We start from the raw sequence: 19,206 nt of genomic DNA on the forward strand, positions 1-19,206 counted from the left end.
CTGGAGCCAACACAGGGCGCAAGGCAGGAAACAAACCCTGGGTAGAGCGCCAGCCCACCGCAGGGCACACACACACACACACTCACCCCCACACACCAAGCACACACTAGGGACAATTTGGAATCACCAATGCACCTAACCTGTATGTCTTTGGAATGTGGGAGGAAACCCACGCAGACACAGGGAGAACATGCAAACTCCACACAGGGAGGACCTGGGAAGCGAACCCAGGTCTCCTTACTGAGAGGCAGCAGCGCTACCCAATGCACCACTGTGCCACCCGTAATTGTTCAGTATTAGAGTTAATTTTTTAAATAATTAAAACATTTGTAAAATGAAAAGAGACTATACAATCTAGCAGTTGAAAGTCCATTTTAATACAGAATCCATTTAGTGGTTATGAAACAGGCAAATGTAAATTATTTATAGTAAATAACACATAGAATATTTTAAACTATACTTTTGTCCATTTCCAGAAACCACAGTCTGTCTCTCTTTTGCAGTTTACTGGAGCATCTCCTATCAGAATCAGGCACAACACAAGAAACCATGAAAAAGCTTCTAGTTCATTGCAAAGTACATTCACCCATACTAACTCTCACATTGTCAATTTAGAGTCACTAATAAATTTAACACATGCATCTTTGGGTTGGTAGAGGAAAACTGGATTATCGGCCAACATGAACATGGAGAGAGATTGCTTATAATTCTACACAGTCAGTGAGTGAATCCCATGTTGTTAGGCATCCAGTGTCCACTTTAGCACAAGGACAGTTTTCAGTTCCTCTGTCATCAAGCATCATTTCTACTCCATATCCTATATCATTTGTCACTCTTTGCCAATCAAACATCACCATTCTTTCTCCATACTCACTTGTCTCTGTTCATCACCTTTCACTCATCACCTATCACTACTAATTGGTCACTCATCTTACATCACTTGTTATTTTCAGCCTTTAACAAAACCAATCAGATGTTATTAGTAGATGTGATGGTGAGAGGAAAACCATGTGCAACAACAAATCCACTAATAGCAGATGTTGCAGGCTTATAAAGATAAGGGAGTGGTCCACTTCAGGAAATTAAAAAAAAAAAACACTCCAAATTAACTGGTGGAGCCAGTACTGAACAGAATGAAGTGCAGTTATTTTCTATAGCTGATGGAGGTGCTATTTTTTCTGATTGTGATAAGAAAAGAACAGCATTGTGCTTTGAGTGAGTAAAATAAATTTTTATTCTGTTTGTAGACATTTATTCAAATTCCTGTATAATGAGGCAGTACAATTTTTTTATTAATTTAGGGAGCAAAATAAATCATATAAAGAACCCAAAGATGTTAAACCAACAGAAAATACATTATGGAAGGGAATTTATAGCCAGGAAATCAGGAAAAACTCATCAAGAAATACTAGATTTTTCCTTTGAAATATCTTTGAACTTGAATGACACTGACTTTTGTACTTCTGCCCTGATGATGTCACATGCCGAACACTTCCCATTGTTCTTAATTAGGAACAGCCTGGTAACAAGACCAAGCAAAATATACAAAATGGTGGCACCCATAATGCAAAGAAAATGATGCAGTGGAAGAATGTATTTTATTTTTAATAGTGTTAATAGTGCAGTAAACTCCCCTAAATAAAAATTATATGTATCCACCAAGTTCCTTGGCACCTAAATTCCCTAAGCAATGCCTAGGTGATTCTTACAGGCCAAAGACTTACTGCAAAAAAGTAAACACATGTGTGAGATCATGCGACTTTAGTAGGTGTGTGCTTTTTTCGGCCTGTCACAGTCTTTAACCAATTTACAGGCATCTTTGTGAAAGCAGTTTAAGTATACAGTATTTTAAAATGTGTTTGGTTTGTTTAATTGAGGTCCACTAATGTGACTGTCAACAAACGCAGCAGTCAACAGTGGCAGTGGTTCTCTCTAACAACTGCCTTGGGGTGTTATGTTACCCAGTAAATTATTCTATGTAATTATCTATTGAAATGTAATCATCTGAAATTTACTTGTTTACTTGTTCTTCAGAATACACTAAAATGCATAACTTTATAAATAGTGCATTGCCTACATCTTTCAAAATGTATTTTAACATTACTACAAATTACAATTGTATTGGTATCAGAGTCAGAAACAAAAGTCATCTGCCTCATCACAATTTGGTATTGTTGAAATGACTGCTGTCTAGAAATGTTCATTTTGTACTTTTTTTAAACAAATTATGTTTCCATCCATCGATTCATTTATGATTGAATTTGCCTAATCCACCAGAGCCTAACCTGATAGCATCAGGTGCAATGAAGAAATCAGACAGAAAAAGTTATTTCTTAAAAAAGGAAACAGTAAAATTGAGAAAAAAGGAAAATGCTTCATCCTCAGTCAAAAACATTTAGCCAAATTAAAAAGCTAGTGACATAGAAGAAGGCTAAAAATTATGCAGGTGTTTTTAACCTGGAGTATGGACAGATGACAGATTTCGGCAGAGTGTTTGCCCTGAGGCTAAGGATCTTTGCTGGTATCCAGAAGGTTGCCGGTTCGAAGCCCCATCACTGCCAAAAGAGATCCTAATTTGCTGGGCCCTTGAGCAAGACCCTTAACCTGTAATTGCTCCAGGGGTGTTGTACAGCCCAACCCAAACAGCAGCGATGGTGATGCCTCCCTTCCAGATGGGCTGAACAACGTCTTTGCACGGTTTTGAGGCGCAGAACAAAGAGCCTGAGAGAAAAGCAACACCTCCCTCCACTGACCAGGTACTCTGTGTCTCCATAACAACACCAACCACATCATCAAGTTTGTGGATGATACGGCGGTGCTGGGTCTGATAAGCAGGGATGATGAAACAGCATACAGAGATGAGGTAAAAAGGATGTCTGCACGGTGTGAAGACAACAATCTATCTCTCAGTGTTGACAAGACAAAAGAGATAATCGTGGACTTCAGAAAATTACATCCTGCCCACATCCCACTCAGCATCAATGGTTTAGATGTGGAGACTGTTAGGAGTACCAAGTTCCTTGGTGTGCACATAACTGAGGAACTTACGTCGACATGATATAATCAAGAAAGCCCAGCAGAGACTACACTTCCTGAGGCGACTGAAGCGAGCAAGTCTTCCCCCTTCCATCCTCACTATGTTCTACAGATGCACCATTGAGAGTGTTCTGACCAGCTGCATCACTGTCTGGTATGGCAACTGCATCATATCCAACTGCAAGTGCATGCAAAGGATAGTGAAGACAGCAAAGAATATTATTGGGGTGCCTCTCCCTTCACTACAGGACATATTTTACAAATGCAGTGTCCGCAAGGCCTGCAGCATTGTGCAGGACTTTTCACACTTCTGCCATCCAAGAGAAGATACTGCAGCATCAAAGCCAGATCTTCCAGGCTGCAGGAGAGTTTTTACCCCGAAGCTATCAGACTCCTTAACACCATGCTGCCACCTGGGATCTTCCACACTGCCTCAGCCACCTCTAAAAACAGAACTTTTATACATGCAAGCCACTTTCCTGCAAAGACTAGTATGCATGTAGAAAAGAACTGAAAATCTCATACAGACCTTTAAGTATTTTGATATGCTTCTGCTGTGAAACATTCTGACCTGTCATTGTTTACACGTCTTAAACAACTATTATCATACACTGATAATTTCTGTATTATCTATATCTATTATTTATTATTTATTTATTATATTACATATCTATTAACTGTATTTATGTATCTACGTAGATTGCAAATACCATACATTGCATCAATGTTCATATTGCTAACTACACGTCAATATTGCTGCTACTTCTTTGTCTTGTCTTTGCACAATGTCTTGTCTTGTTTGTGTTTTAATTTTAAATTTAAATTTTAATTCTATTTTTAATTTATTATTTTCATGTCATGTTGTTACTCTGTGGACCCTGAGTTTCTCAATTTCGTCTATCTGTATACTTGTACAGTGGAACCTCGGTTCACGAACGTTTCTGAACACGTACAAATCATGTTATGACCATAAAGTTCACCAAACTTTTGCATCTGTTCACAACCACACACTCGGTTGACGAACAAGCCAGTTTCCCTCCCGGTTCGTACGTACCAATGATTTCTGCACATGTTCAGTCTCTCCCTGTACTGTACATTGTTCTCGGTGCATCATGCAGAGAGACTTAAAACAGTAACCTCCTCTCAACCCGCTTCCTCCTGTGGTATAGCAGGTCCACAGCTCCCGTCAAAAAGGCCATTTTTAATAAATAATCACCGCACTCGCGGCTTAACGAGGGGGCATGGTGGTGTGTGGCCGAAGCACTTCCTGAGGAGTTCGTGATGTGGCCGTTTCTCACCTAAGTGCACAGGTGAGAAGCGGTCCGTATCCGTAATTGTTTCCAGGAGCTGCTGATTGCCATGACTACCACGCCTCTTCATAAATAGAAGCGCGAGTCGGCTAAAGGGAAAAAGAAGAGAACAGGAAAGAATGGGAGGTTGCAGGAGAAGGCAGGAAGCAGGAGGAGAAAGCCGGTGCAGTAGAGAGAGAGAGAGAAACAGCGAGCACACGAGAGAGAGAGAAAGAGAGTGAAAGTGAGCGCAAGCGCAGGCTTGTGGGCAGCTGAGAGCGAGCGAGCTGCTGTGCAGGGAGCCTGGGTGTTTGTCTCAGTGTTATTCAATGTTTTTACATTTCGTTTACTATTACACTGTGCATTCTATGGCATAATTAACTATTTTTGTGCTTAAAAATCTTTAAAGAAAATATATTTACATACAGTTTGTGTGGTCTGGAATGGATTAATTGTATTTACATACAGACCTAAGGGGGAAATTACTTCGGGTCACGACCAAATCGGGTTACGACCAGAGTTTTGGAACAAATTATGATCGTGACCCAAGGTTCCACTGTATATAGTTGAGATGACAATAAAGTTCACTTTGACTTTGACTTGACCCTGCACTCTGACCCCAAAGGGTATACGAAAACTAATGAATTCCTAATACAAGAAATTGCATAAGGTGAAATAAAGAACAAAAGATGTTGTATTTCACTCAGTTTCCCTACAGTCTCATGTCTCTTAAATAACTCTAATAGAAGTATAGACCATTAATCTCACAATAAATTATTACATAGAAGACTGATTTTGTATTTATGAGATGAATTACTTGTAAACTACTGTAATATTTGAGTTAGTATGACTCAGTATCATTTGCAAAGCTTTAGGTTATATACACCTAGGAAGCATATGACTAAATGTCGTCTTTTTATATGTGGCCTCAGAGGTTAAATGGTGTTTAATTAGTATGTGCTATATAATTAAACCTTATGGACTAAGCGCCATTTCTTAGCGCATTTTTCAGACAAAACCTCAGAGGCTAGACATGTATGTAACTTGTTACATTTAATTCAAAGCACAACTATTAAAGAATACTTACCTATTCGGAATACTCAGATTGTGAACCTAAGAAGTTGAGTTATAGCACGTGTGTCTACAGAAAAAGGGTTATATCTTTCCAGCATTAATTACAATGATAGCATGCAAAAAATAGGTTGAATAATTTGCCAACTTACCTGGGGTGGGGTCTCCTTCATTAATATGTGCAATTATTGAAAGATTTTTCTGACTTACTATGACAGAAATGTACCCTTACAAAATGTATCCCGAAAGGCTCAGCATTATACACATGTCATAGAAATTCCTAAATTATTTCCAGTGATCTTTGAAGACATAAAACTGGTTGAATGTCCATTTGGCTGAGTGGTGGAAGACTTTCAACAGCTGTGATCTTGGGAAGAAAAGTCAGTGTTTTCCTGGAGAAATATAGTCTTTGTAAGATTAGTAAGTCTTTCTTCCCTGAAGACAAACATCAGTTCATTGCTGTCACAAATGTAATTTCCTTATGCCACATTTCAGAGTTTCCTACAACTTTTTAGACTTATGATAAATGGAATCTGAAAAAGGTGTCCAATTTTAAAGTTGATCTTTATTTCATAATCTAGAAAGCTCCACAGTTCACATTAACTAAAGCTTCTAACACATTTTGAACATTTTGCAGAAAGCAAACAGTTTACATAGTATTGCAAATAAACACAGCATAATTTTTATGAAAATCCTAATTGTTACATACTCTGTAAGGTCAACCTAAGTCATTGTAAACTGACATCTCCACGACCTATGGTTTTCCAAATTTTAATAAATGATTTCTTAGAGGAATTTTTGTAAAGACACTTGTAAAATTTTGATAAGTTAGCAGTTGGGGGTGTGGGGAGTATGTGTGTCTGCAATGAGGAAATGGTCACTTCTTTGTGCATCAGTGCAGTATTTTGTGTGTTCAAAATTAAAAATCTGTGCATGTCTGTGTTATTTAGATGAAATATTAAATGTGCAATTGGTTTACAGTATATAAAAATTAATAAGAATACATTTTTATTACCATCCATTTTAATTTCCACCCATTTTAAATTTATTTCAGTCAGCTAAGTTTTCAGGTATGCAGTTTTTATTCAGCTTAGTTTTGCTTTTATTTTGATTAACAAAGTGCCTTTTTAGTTGTTGTATTTCTAGTTTCCTTTAACAATAATAACCTTGGTTCACAGTAACACCTCTTTTTATTATATGTACTTTCCAGTGTTAGGTTACCCTTATGCCTACTCATTTACGTTAGGTAGAGTGCCCAGTGAGGGCTGGGCAGTCTTTTGGCCTTGGAGCTACTGCAGATTTTTTTTTTGTTTTGTTTGTTTTTTTTTTCTGTTCCCTCAGCCATCTGACTTTATCACTGGATGCATCTTTGGAGACTTACATTATGATATTGTATATAAGGATGCTACCCTTCTACTAATTATATATGTATATTTTATAAAATCATATGATTTATTTATGTACTTGTCTTTGTTACTTATGTGTTAATATTCTTTTGTAATCTTACTTTTTTTCTTTTCTTGTATCTTTCTCTTTGATATCTTATAAAACACTTTTAGCTACATTCTTTGGTTGAAAGTGTGCTATATAAATACATTTTATTGTTGTGCCACTGATTCTACTATTTTTACTTTCTATTTAGTTTTATTTATTTTAAACTTCTTCTGTCACATTTCTTCCAAAGTCTGAATTCTGCCTCAATCCACCTGTAGTGATTTGTCTTATTCTAGGGTATCTGCCATTCCTTCTTGCTTGTAATCATTAACAAATCTCAACCAGCATTTTTTCCTTAGACTACTTGTGGAAAAGAGAAGTGGTCCCAGATCTGACTCCTCAGAGACTCTAATTTTTACTTCACCTAGTTCCAAAAAAGTTCTATGCACTGTGAATGACTGCTTTCTGTTTTTAAGCCACTTTTGTACCCTCATGTACACTGTGCCTTAAACTTCCATTTTTTTTTTTAGTTTTATCAACAGCCTCTGTAAAGGTAACAGAAGCTTTTTCTAATATAAAAATAAATAATTTTACATACAGCTCTGACAGTATTTTATTAGTTTTTGTTGCTTACTCATACAATTCTAGCATGTTAATGAAATGTGATTGCCATGAAAACCCATGTTTAATTTTTCTTGATACACCTGCTCTTGATGTATGCTGCTCAGTCTTTTATTTAATAATTAATTCTATTAATTTTCCAGTAGTAAATGTTAATTTAAATAGTATATAATTACTAGGGTCTTCCTGATCTCCGTTTTATACAAATATGTTTTCTAGACATTAGAAATACAGTAAGTGTTGAGAATATTTGTAATTTCCTTTTCAGCATATATCCTTAATGTTTTTAATATACTTCACCTCTTCCTTGAATGTTTGTTTAGTGCTAAAACACTAAAAGAACCCTTAATAGTCAAGTTCTGAATTTCCTGTCTATTTTTAGTTAAGTGCATTTCAGCATTGCTAGTCTCACTTTAAACATCCCACCATGCTCAGAAAACATATGGTAGCACTGACGATGTTGATCTGATACATATTCTACAGCTGCTTTTAGTTTAGCAATTTGTTCCTTATCTGCTTATCCGACAATGAGTTTCATTAAACTTCATAAAATGTGGGATGAAGTTGTCCTTCACTCTGTGTATTCACTACTGTTTTGTTCACACACTAACAATGCCTTTTAGCCTTTGGTTCTCAAAGTTTCAGTTATAAATAAATTCCCCATTGGATGTTTTAAAGTCAGTTTAACTGACTTCAATTCCATTATGAATTGTGATTTGAGGAAAACTAATGGTAACCAACTGTAAAGTAGAATAGAAGACAAAGTACAAGGAAATGTACCACTCATTCCTTATTTGTTTTCTCAGCCAAACTCAAAATTCTTCTTAAGAAAAATTGGGATGCTAATTCATTCCAAAGAACATTTACACTAACACATGCAACTTTGCCAATTATTTGCCATGATAATATTCTGCCTCTTGAACTAAATAAATATATATTTTTACAGAGGAAACAAATATGAACTCATGTCTGTTGGTGAAATGTCTAGACCCTTTATCCTTAATTTGTATTCAAGAACCCAGGCCTGCCTAAAAATGCTGCAAAGTGTTGTCCTTAAGTGCTGTTTACACTGTCTCATTTCTAATATTTTTTTTCACTTTTTGTCCATAGTAAAGATTTTTAATGGAGTATAATTTGACAAATTTAATTGTTCTAACACTTAATAAAATGCAGTGGTTCTCACTATTAAGTTAGAAATGCAGCATTTGAGGTGACTTCATAACCTGTTATATTACTGACGTACAGCAGGTTACTCAGAAATAAGAATTCGTGTTTGTTGAGCAGGTTCAGAAAATGGACTGAAGATGTATTTTTCATGCCAACTTTATCCAATTTGACATTCTTGTTAGTTCTGCTTTTTCAAGAACAAGTTATTCGTATTATTTATAAGAAGTCAGATACAGTAGTGTAGGTATCAGAGATGCCCTTTAATATGAATATCAGAAATATTGATTTTTTTCTGGGTAAAAGATGCATAGATGTGAGTAAAATATACAAGCTATTGAAATCATGGTAACAAGGTATTTACTTCCACCCAAGATCATGAGTAAAATTCTAGAAAAAAATATAAACACATACAATAAAACTTGTATTTGAAAACACCAGGAAGGTTCTAACAAACCTGGGTCTCCACACATAACAATGGCTTGTCTCCGTACCTTACATGCTCATTGTTTTCACACCAGGTAGCTCTTTCTTCTAATGGAAAGGGACCTGTTGCACCTTCCTCCCACTTTCAGTTAGGCTACCCCTTTCAAATAATTAATGCTTTATTCTGGGTCACTTCCCAGGATCAACACTCTCCTTGAATCCACTTTGGAAACATTGCACCCTATTCTCTGCCTACACTTCTTTAAGATCTGGAGCAAAATTTCCTTCCTTTTTCTTGAACTCCATCTCCACCCGAATGGGGTTATTACAGCCTAAAAGCATGCCAGTCAGTTAACGTACCAGAACCTATATTTCACCCTGAGACCCTTCTCCCTTCTACACATAAGGTAACATCTATCTGATCATGTGAAATTCATGTACAGCGCCCAAATATTTTACCTTGTTAGATTCAATGTTTTATTGCCCGGGTGCATTTGTAAAATGTATATGTTTTTTTAATCGAAAACACTGTACACTTAGCTGTTTCTCCCAGCAAATTATGGCTGCCAAATGTAAACAGTGCAATACATAAAGGTAATTCCAGAAAGTAATGTGACACAGATTTTTATGCTTATTTAAAGGTGTTATGGACAAATTTACTTAATAAACACCAAAGAGTCTTCAGCCATTGCTATGAATGTTCTTTATCTACATCGACTGAAGGAGCCCCCATGTGCCTTATTCAAAGCATCATGGCAGGCTGAAGAAATGTGACATAGAGCTTCCTTTAATCAGCTAGGTTAATTTACATATAATAACTGCAAGCATTTTATACACACTGTCAAAATACAGATAAATAATATGGTCGAGAAACATACCTCTGCTATTACGTATTATGTAAAGGCCCAAAATAGGTAACCTAATTAAGAGTCTTGAGTGAATATTGGGTTAAAAGAAATATAACTTTCTAAAGACATCAGGTTAGGTGGGTTTGTGATGCAAAATTGGCCCGGGTGTGTGAGTGTGTGTTTATGTGTTCACCTTGTGATGGGCTGGTATCCTGTCCAGGGATTGCTCTTGCCTTGGCCCTATGCTTGCTGGGTTGAGCTCCAGCTCCCCTGCAGCCTTGCTCCGGATTATGCATGCTTAGAAAATGGTATGGTATGTTGCATGTAAACTGTTATCTGTGAACAAAATATAAAGATAAATGTTACATATAATGTCATGTTCTAATTTGAAAGTGCTGGTGCAAATGTCAGTATATTCTAGTTAAACAGGCAGGCAATTTAAATTGCTTCTACCTTTTCTTGTAATCTCCAAACTTGTGCATGCATTTGTTTTACTGTGGTAAGAAATCATTGATTCCCACCCATAAGAAATCAATGTCAAAGATGTGAGTTTTGAAGTGTATGGTATGTCACATGCAAAGCACTGTAGCACATTACTTTTTCCATTTGTCAATTAACTTTACTGAGGGTTGTGCCATTGTCATACAAATTTCAAAGGACACTATACACCTTTATGTTTACCATATTTCAAGATGCTGTGCCATTTTCATACATAGAAGTTGATGTTGTGGCCTGTAGGGAGTGCTCAGCTCCCCAGACCCAATACAGACGGATGCAGGACACAAGTTCATCCAGTCAAGTTTTTTATTTTTTAGTGGGAAACGCATTCACTCGATTCCCGCCTGCTCAGCACAGTACAGAAAGCACCAATAATACAACAAATACAGCACTCTGTCTCTTTCTGCCTCCTGACTCTGGCTCCAGGAGCAGTGATGACGGGCTCCTTTTATGCGGTACCCAGGAGCAATTCTGGTGGCCCATTAGTAAGATCTGGAAATAGTTCCAGCTGAGGCAGAAGCCCAACGTAGTAGGGCTCTGCAGCCCCTGCAGCACCTCCTAGCAACACCCACAGAACTCTGCAGGCCTGTGCCGAACTCCAACTCCCATGGAGCTCTGTGGGAAACCAAGGCACCACTGTAACCCAATGGGGCTGTCATCTATCACTCCCAGGAAGATAACGCCCTGAGCCTCCTCCCTACCTACCTCAGTCTTTCCACTATAGACGGCGGGTCATCTATAGTGAATGTTCAGTTATACCCTTTAATGGCTTGAAGCATATTTGCACATAATTGTTTAACAGAAAAGTTTCATAAACTCTGTGTTTAATGTGAGTGGCCTTAGTGCTTACTTTTTGAATACTCTTGTATAATATGCAACAAAATAGTGTTAGGCTAGTGGCAGCAAAATACACATACATGCATTAAAACATTAAAAAGTGTATTAATGGGTAATTACGCATCACATGAGCATATTTTCTATGTATTTATAAAAGGAACTCTTGCAGTTTTTCTTAATCTCACAAGTGCTCGCTATACACCCCTTGTGTCACATGGCACACAACAATCCTACTTTGTAATTTGTCCCAGACCCTTCATAGCATGTCATTATTGATGGATGAAATGGCAGCCACAACGCATTCTTTTTTTCTCGAGCACATCCACCCTGCAGTTTGGTATATTCTCACATTTGTATGATTCTTACTTATTGAGTATAGTGAAATCACTGAGAAAAATGTCAAACTAAAGGAGAATGGCACTCATTTTAAAGCTGCTTCTCTAAAAATTTCATATGAACTTTATAAAAACAGTGAAATAGCAGCTGTATAAATAAATCTTGTGTGTATGGAGTTCCCTTTGAGGAAGTGGATACAAATGCACACAGTGGCCACTGGATGGCATCTATCACTTGTTTAATCTTCATGCACACCCTCTGCTTTTTACAGGTAATGTGGCAGGCAATCGATCAGCATTGTGACTTCACTGGCAAAATGAGCATGCTGATTTGTTCATATTAGCTTGTTGGCTATTTAATGTACCTTGAATGTAAGAACATTTAGTAACCCTTGAATTGTTTTTTCAGTCTAGCTGTCTGATTTGTAATGCTTTTTCATGTGTATTTTAGATTAGAGCCATAAAATCATTGAAACAGATCATCCTCTATTTACTAGCTGATTTAAACGTGTTATAGCCAGTATATGAAAGGGTGGAGCGAGGAGTTGAATTTCAGCTGTTTTATTTATTAACAGATGCTTATACTGTAAACTGAGACGACCATGGAATGGATGGATTTGTATTGTACATCTCATATAGCTGTGGCTGGCAGTTGAAGGATGCTCTGATTTTCCTTCCACAGACCAAGCATGCAAGTGTTTGGTTGACTGCTGACTCAAAATTGGTCCTGTATGAGTGAGTGAGTAAGTGAGTGATCCATGGTTTAGTTTTTGTCTTGCAGCTGGTGCTTCTAGGATGGGCTGTAACATTTGTGGCCCTTCCATGGATGAGAGGATTCAGAATATTAGAATATGGATGTATTTGGTTGAGGGGGCATTTTCATGTTTCTTTGAGTGCACTTGCTACTTAGCACCTCTGCAAATAAAATATATCAATTGTGATTTTATATACACCTTTCATATACATGGTAACAATCATTAATTACATGAAGTACAACATAAAAAACCTAAAACATAAAAAACATAAAATTCCAATGCACGTTTTCTGTGGTGTTTAAGTTTTCTCTTGCATCTAAAAGAGATACTGTTTAAGTTAGGAAAGTCCAGGGGTTATAATTAAATGTGCCTTGTGATTGACTGACACTACATGAAAGGCTGGTTACTGCTTTGTACCCTGCACTGTTGAATTTTAGTAAAAAAAAAAAAAAGTAAAAAATAATGATTACAACTGTCATATAAAAAATGAAGGAAACTCTTTCAAAAATATGGCTGCTAGAATATCACAGAAAAACAAGGAAGTAAGGAACCGTGTTGGTATCGTTTAACCATTCATTTTTACAACCTATCTAGTCCAGTTAAAGTTGCTGGTTCCTATCCCAATAGCTTTGGGCAAAAGGTGAAAATTAAAACTTGAAGAGGATAACAATATATTGCAGGGCACACTCATGGACAAACCTACTTAGGTGCAATTTAGAATTGTTACAACAACATAGCATCGTTGCAGTGTGGGGTGAAAACATTCACAGATACTGGAATGATGTGTCAATTTCACAAACATAATGCTTTGATATAGTTTTAAAATCATGACACTTAAGCTGTGGGGCAGAAATGCTAACCACTTTGCCATAGTGACTGTCCTAAAGAAGCTTGCCCTAAGATAAAAAATATATCAAAATATGAAGTACTTTGTAATTCTTAAGTCTTTATAATTTTAAAAAGTATAATTTTTAAAGTGTTCAAAAACACTAATGGTCTCAATTTTCATATTGCAGAATGATGCAGTCAAGACAGAGAGGTTACGGGATTACCTATGGCAAAAATCCCAGGGAAGAGGGCACATGTATCCTTTGGCCTCACCTCTGCAGCCAAAACACTCGGACAGGACACTGCCAGCAAAATTCTTTACTCCTTTCCAGGCTGATAGAGCCTCTTTCCCACTGGGAGTGGTGAACTTCCCCAACAAACAGTCCATCGACAGTCGTACTCTTCTTTCAGCTCTGGAAGAGTATCTAGTGAAGAAGATAGCCACTCAGAACACTGATGAAAAGAGCCTTGATGGGAAGCCGAAGGTACTGCTTGGTTACACAAGTGGTGCACGTTCATCTAAGAATAATCAGGTGGAAGGCCTTGCTAAAAATGAAGAAATGGACAGCTCCAAAGGCAAGAAAACACTTAATTTGAAACAGGACAACGTGTCACAGAGGCCAAAAGTTCTGAGCTATAAACCTAGCTCCAACTCAGTGGCTGACAGAGATCCTCTCAGCTTAATGGATGGTAAGATATACGTTTTCCTTTATATCAAATTAAAGATCTTTGCATTTCTTCCTGTATGCAGCATAATGAATTTAAATGAATGAAGTTAAATGAGTACATGAATTGAAGTAATACTTAAATAATAGTAAATAAATGTGCTGTTTTCCTAAAATGTGACAAAAATCACAAACATGACTAAATTCAAGAGACAGGGATGAATTCAACATAAATAGATATGCATTGTATAGAACAAATGGCAAAAATCCAAAAAGTGAACATATACAGTACATTGGAGGAAACAGAAAATTTAGATATGCATAAAAGGAATATAAAACAGCTCTTAATGGTAATATTTAACTTAGAATAAGAAAAAAACAAGTGTGAGGCTGAGTATTACACATGTAGTAGAGCCAAATAATACCTTTTGAATAACAACAATAAAGCAAATTCAAATGAGGATGCTATTGAAATGGTGGCTTTACACACTAAATAGTTGAACACAGGAACAGGTATTCACCAGTGTAGTTAATGATTTAGTTTAGATAGATAGATAGATAGATAGATAGATAGATAGATAGATAGATAGATAGATAGATAGATAGATAGATAGATAGATAGATAGATAGATAGATAAGACAACCAAGAAAATATGAGTGATGAGAAATGGAACCGAATAAAACCAGGAACAATTACAAGTGGTTTAAACAACATGGGTAAAATTAAGAGAAAAAGATTTAAAAACCATAAATCACAGCGGATATGATAAAAGAGATGAAAAAAGAAGATTGACGAATTGGAAAGAGACCTTGAGGAATTATAAGTGAACAAAAAAAAAAACTGAGATGAACCACAGATGAAGCAATACATAAATGTTGGGATGAACAGTGCAAAGAACTTGAATCCCTGGAAGATCAGGAGAAAGGTCATTTCATGTATGCAAAAGTGAGAGACATCACAAAAACTTTTAGCAATCGAACACAATATAATAGTTCAAAAATAAACAGTAAAAATAAAGAACCACTAATGGAACCAGGCAAAATAAAGGAAAGATAAAAAAAGTAGAAGAATTGCATGATGCTAATAATAAGCCAGTAAAAGGAGAGGTGGAGCTGGAAGAGGTAGAAGAAGTTAATAAAGATGAGATTGGACCAAAATTGATGGGGGAAGAAATGGAACGTGGAATAAAAGAACTGAAAAATGGTAAAACAGCAGGAATAGACAACATACCAGCAGAAATGAATAAAAATTGTGTGGACAAAGTGAAGTGAGAGCTAAAAAGATTGTACAAGAAACTTTGTAAAGAAGGAGAATGATCAGATGACTTTAGGGAAGTGGTGTTAATACCAATACCAAAGAAAAAAACAAATGCAATAAATTGTGAAAACTATAGAACTAAAAGCTTATTATCATATGTGTCAAAGGTAATGGCTGATAGAAAAAGAGGAGAATTAAAAGCAGAAAACTATATGGAAAATCATCAATTTGGATTTATGAAAGGCTGGGGAAATGAGAGACGCTATCAGAGTGCTGAGGATATTTAGTGATAGAAGCCTAGTGTATAATAAAGAGAATTATATGTCTGTTTTGTGGACCTGGAGAAACCACTTAGCAGAGTAGACTGAGTAAAACTGCTACAAATATTGAGAGATATAAGAATACAGTATATAGATGGGACAGAAGCCAGTCAGCAAAAGTAAGAACCATACATGGACTAAGAGAGGAATGTCAAATTGGAGGAGATAATAGACAGGAATGCTCACTCTCACTAATCCCGTTTAACATCAAGGTTGAGAGAATAATAACAGAAGCACTGACAAGCAACAAGTCAGGGGTAAGATTTGCAGATGATAAAGCAGTAACAGCAAGCAATTTCTTCATTACTTCTTCATACTATAGAAACTCATGTACAAATTAGATTACACATGTAAGATTTATAAAATGAAGATCAATATAAAAAAACGTGATGTCTGTATCAATGGAAAGAACAACAAAACCCATAATAATAAAAATTAGAGAACACATCCAACACCAAAAAAATGAGACCAATCCTATAACTTGGGATGGGAACCAAGAGTGGGAGGGGAGAAAGAAACATGTTCTAATTTGTCACAGTGACAAAAGGCTCAACTCGATTGCTTCACTCAGTATGAGTATACAAGTGTTCCAATTTAGATGTGCAAGAGTGAGCAGCGAGTTAACATCAAGTTTCTTATGAAACTGAAGAAATCCACAACCGAAACTTTTCAGTTGTTAGCTGAGGCATACAGTGAAGATTGCATGTCTTGTGCACGTTTTTAAATGGCATAAGTTGGTGCTTAAAGGAACCCATTTTTTGTCAGTAGAAGATTCAAAAGCAAAACGACAGAGATCCTCAACAGCCTTTCAGAAAATGATCTGCGGATTTGGTTTGAAAATTCACAGCATCATATCCAGCTACGTGAAACCTCAAAATGGAACATTTTGAATGTGATCATAGTTAATTTTCTTAATTTGTTAAATAAAAAGAGTTACAGATATAGTCTCTTTTTTTGTGTCAGACCTTGCTGTCAAGTAATGGAGGAAGTGATGAAGAAAAAAAAACACCTACAGCAATGAATGAAGCAGTATTCATTGCAAAAAGGAAACAGAATGGATAGAACACTAAAGAAAAGATAATATAAACAGTAATCTGGATATTATTGTTTGGAGCATTAACATGGACATTGAGGAAAGGGGATATAAATAGATTAGAAACATTTGAATTGTGGCTGAGGAGAAGGATGGAAAGATCAGATGGATAAATTATCCAATGTAAAAGTGCTGTAAAGGATTTATGAAAAAGGAGCATGTTTGAAACAGTGAGAAGAAGGCAACAAAACTGGATGGAACATGTACTAAGAGGAGGTGGATTGTTTAAAATAGTGCGGGAGGGTAAATTGGTGGCAAAGAAATCAAGAGGAAGGCCATGGCAAGACACATTATATTACCTGAAAGAATGTAAATCATACCATGAAATGAAAAGAAGAGCAGAATTCAGAGAACATTGGGGTAAAAGGTGATCTAAAGTCCTCCCTTATGGCAGATAACTAAAGATGAAGATGCATCGATAGTAATGGATAGTAATGTTATAACAAACAACAACAACCCGACCAAACACATACTAGACGTGCCAAATGACCACCAAGAAAGAACACTTTTATTGATATTCTCTGTTTATCCATCTGTTTTATGAACCACCTAATTATAATACAGTGCAACAGACTGTCAGGTAGCATCAAACCCAAAGCAGGAACCAACCCCAAATAAGATGCCAATCATATAGTTCAGAAAATAGAGATTATTCAAGCATTAGCAAGTGGTGAGCATAACACAATTTTTAGAAGTGACAGTGTAGAAAAACTAACCATTGTAAATGGCCTGCTAAAGGCAAGAAGAACAATTTGGGGAACTGTCTATGTTTTCTATTTATTTTTAAGTGTTGTCAGCATTGGAAGCATGTATACGTACTGCTTGCAGCTAATGTTGTGCAATCTGAATCATTGATGTTTATAATCCTCTCTTTTTCTCAGACACCCTATTGTTCTCTCACCCACATTCTGTTTTCGAAAAGGAGCCTGTCTCTTTACTCTCATGTGTTAGCCTGTTACAGGAGTGACTTCTTTTATGGCTGGGCAGAGACAGGTCATGGACTGTGCCTTCTCTTCTGGGTCAGTGGGACTAGAGCTGAAGAAACAATGGACAGAATCAATAGAAGCTCTAACCTATGCCACTGGCCTTTGACCTTAGTTTGTTTCAGAGAAAGAGCAGCACCATGGTCACAATCCTAACGCTATTAAATGTATTTTTCAACCAGCAAATTTCTAATGCTTAAAGAAGTTAATTTAAATTCAGTGGAACAGGTTAAGAACAATGTACTAAAATCAGATGCAGTAGGACAACAGAGGGTATGAGTTTGCTGATGTTAAGAGTGGGATTCGCTGCTCTGTTTAATTTATTTAAATGATTTATGTAAATGTCTGACAAACGTTTGCTTTAGCTTGCTGATGATAAATGTTGGATTAGCAGGTAGCCTAGAGTAAGCATAATCGTTACAGATGAACCAATAGAAAAGACACACTTGAATGAATCTTTTTCATTGAATTATAATGAATTTTATCTTTTTATATAATGTATGTAAAAAGGTAGCACAGTTGTTAACAGTGTTGTTTAACCAGATCAACCAGGTGTCCTTGGAGTTTGTGTGTGGATTTCCCCGGGTACTCTAATTTTCCTTACACATCCCTAATGACATGCATGTTATGTGAAATGGTGTTAGCTTTAGTGTCAGTGTTTATGAGAGTGAGCCCAGTGACTAAACAAAGCCCTCCCCAAGGCCATTTCCAGCCTTGTGCCCATTTGCTGCTGGGATATGGTCACACCCCCTGCAACACTTTACAGAATTAAACAGGTTTGAAACTGTTAGATGCTAATTAAGATAATATTAAGGATGGAAACTATAAAATTTGATTATAAGTTGATGAGTTGAAATGTGTACCTTTTAGGAAAAAATTGAATCCAGTAGATTCATGGCTGTCCATAGTCTAGGAATTTATAGGAGTGATTAAAAAGGCTAATAGGAGTTTGAACTAAAAAAGTATACTCTGATGAATATGAACGTCATGGAAACGTGATGCTTAAGATGTATAACACACTTTTTTTGATAACGCATCTAGAGTATTGCTTGCACTTTTGGTCTGCATATTATGGATCACATACTGTATGGACTGGTCAATAGCTAATATTATCCTGTTATATAAAAAGAGTCATTAAGTACAGTACATCCAAGTAACTACAGGCAAATAAGCTTAAATTGCATCACATGTACATTTATGGAATATATTTTTAAGAAAAAGATTGAGCAGCGCATGCCAGGAGCAGGAGTATTAGCAAATGATAAACATGGGTTCAGACAGGGGAAGGTATGTTTTATTAATATGCTGGGATTTTATCAGGAAGCAGCAAAAGGATCAAAGAGATACACGTTACACTATTTATCTTGATTTTCAGAAAGCATTTGGTAAGGTCCAATGGGCATTAGAGGTAAAAGAAGTGGGAGCTCAGGGCATAGAGTATAGATGGTTTAAAAACTGGCCAAACCACAGAATAAAAATGGTTATGGAGTGAAGATCTTTATCAGAATTAGATGTTAACAGTGGTGTTGTTGCTGCTATTTTAAATATATATATAAATGATGTGGGTAGGAATATAAATAGCATGTGTGATGGACGGCCAGGGATCTTGCCCAGACGGGACGCCCTTTTGAAGAGAAGACCGGGGTTATGGGCATACTACTAGGAGTATCTCCCCCAGGACACAAGAGGGCAGCCCCCTTGGTTTACATCGGGGCCACGGAATTGGAGCTCAGAAATTCTGAGGC

The 19,206-nt window shown here is 36.6% G+C and overlaps 1 protein-coding gene across 2 annotated transcripts in view; it reads left to right on the forward strand.

Moving 5' to 3' along the window:
• The window catches only part of ptprn2 (protein tyrosine phosphatase receptor type N2), a 1,088,657-nt gene that overhangs the window by 392,901 nt on the left and 676,550 nt on the right, over nt 1-19,206 (forward strand). For both annotated transcript variants that reach the window (XM_039753609.1, XM_039753610.1), the window contains exon 6: nt 13,331-13,832. In XM_039753609.1, the coding sequence (XP_039609543.1) occupies nt 13,331-13,832 (502 nt within the window). The remainder of the gene's footprint in view (nt 1-13,330; nt 13,833-19,206) is intronic.

This window comes from Polypterus senegalus, chromosome 5 (assembly GCF_016835505.1).
Source record: "Polypterus senegalus isolate Bchr_013 chromosome 5, ASM1683550v1, whole genome shotgun sequence".
Lineage (NCBI taxonomy): Eukaryota > Metazoa > Chordata > Cladistia > Polypteriformes > Polypteridae > Polypterus > Polypterus senegalus.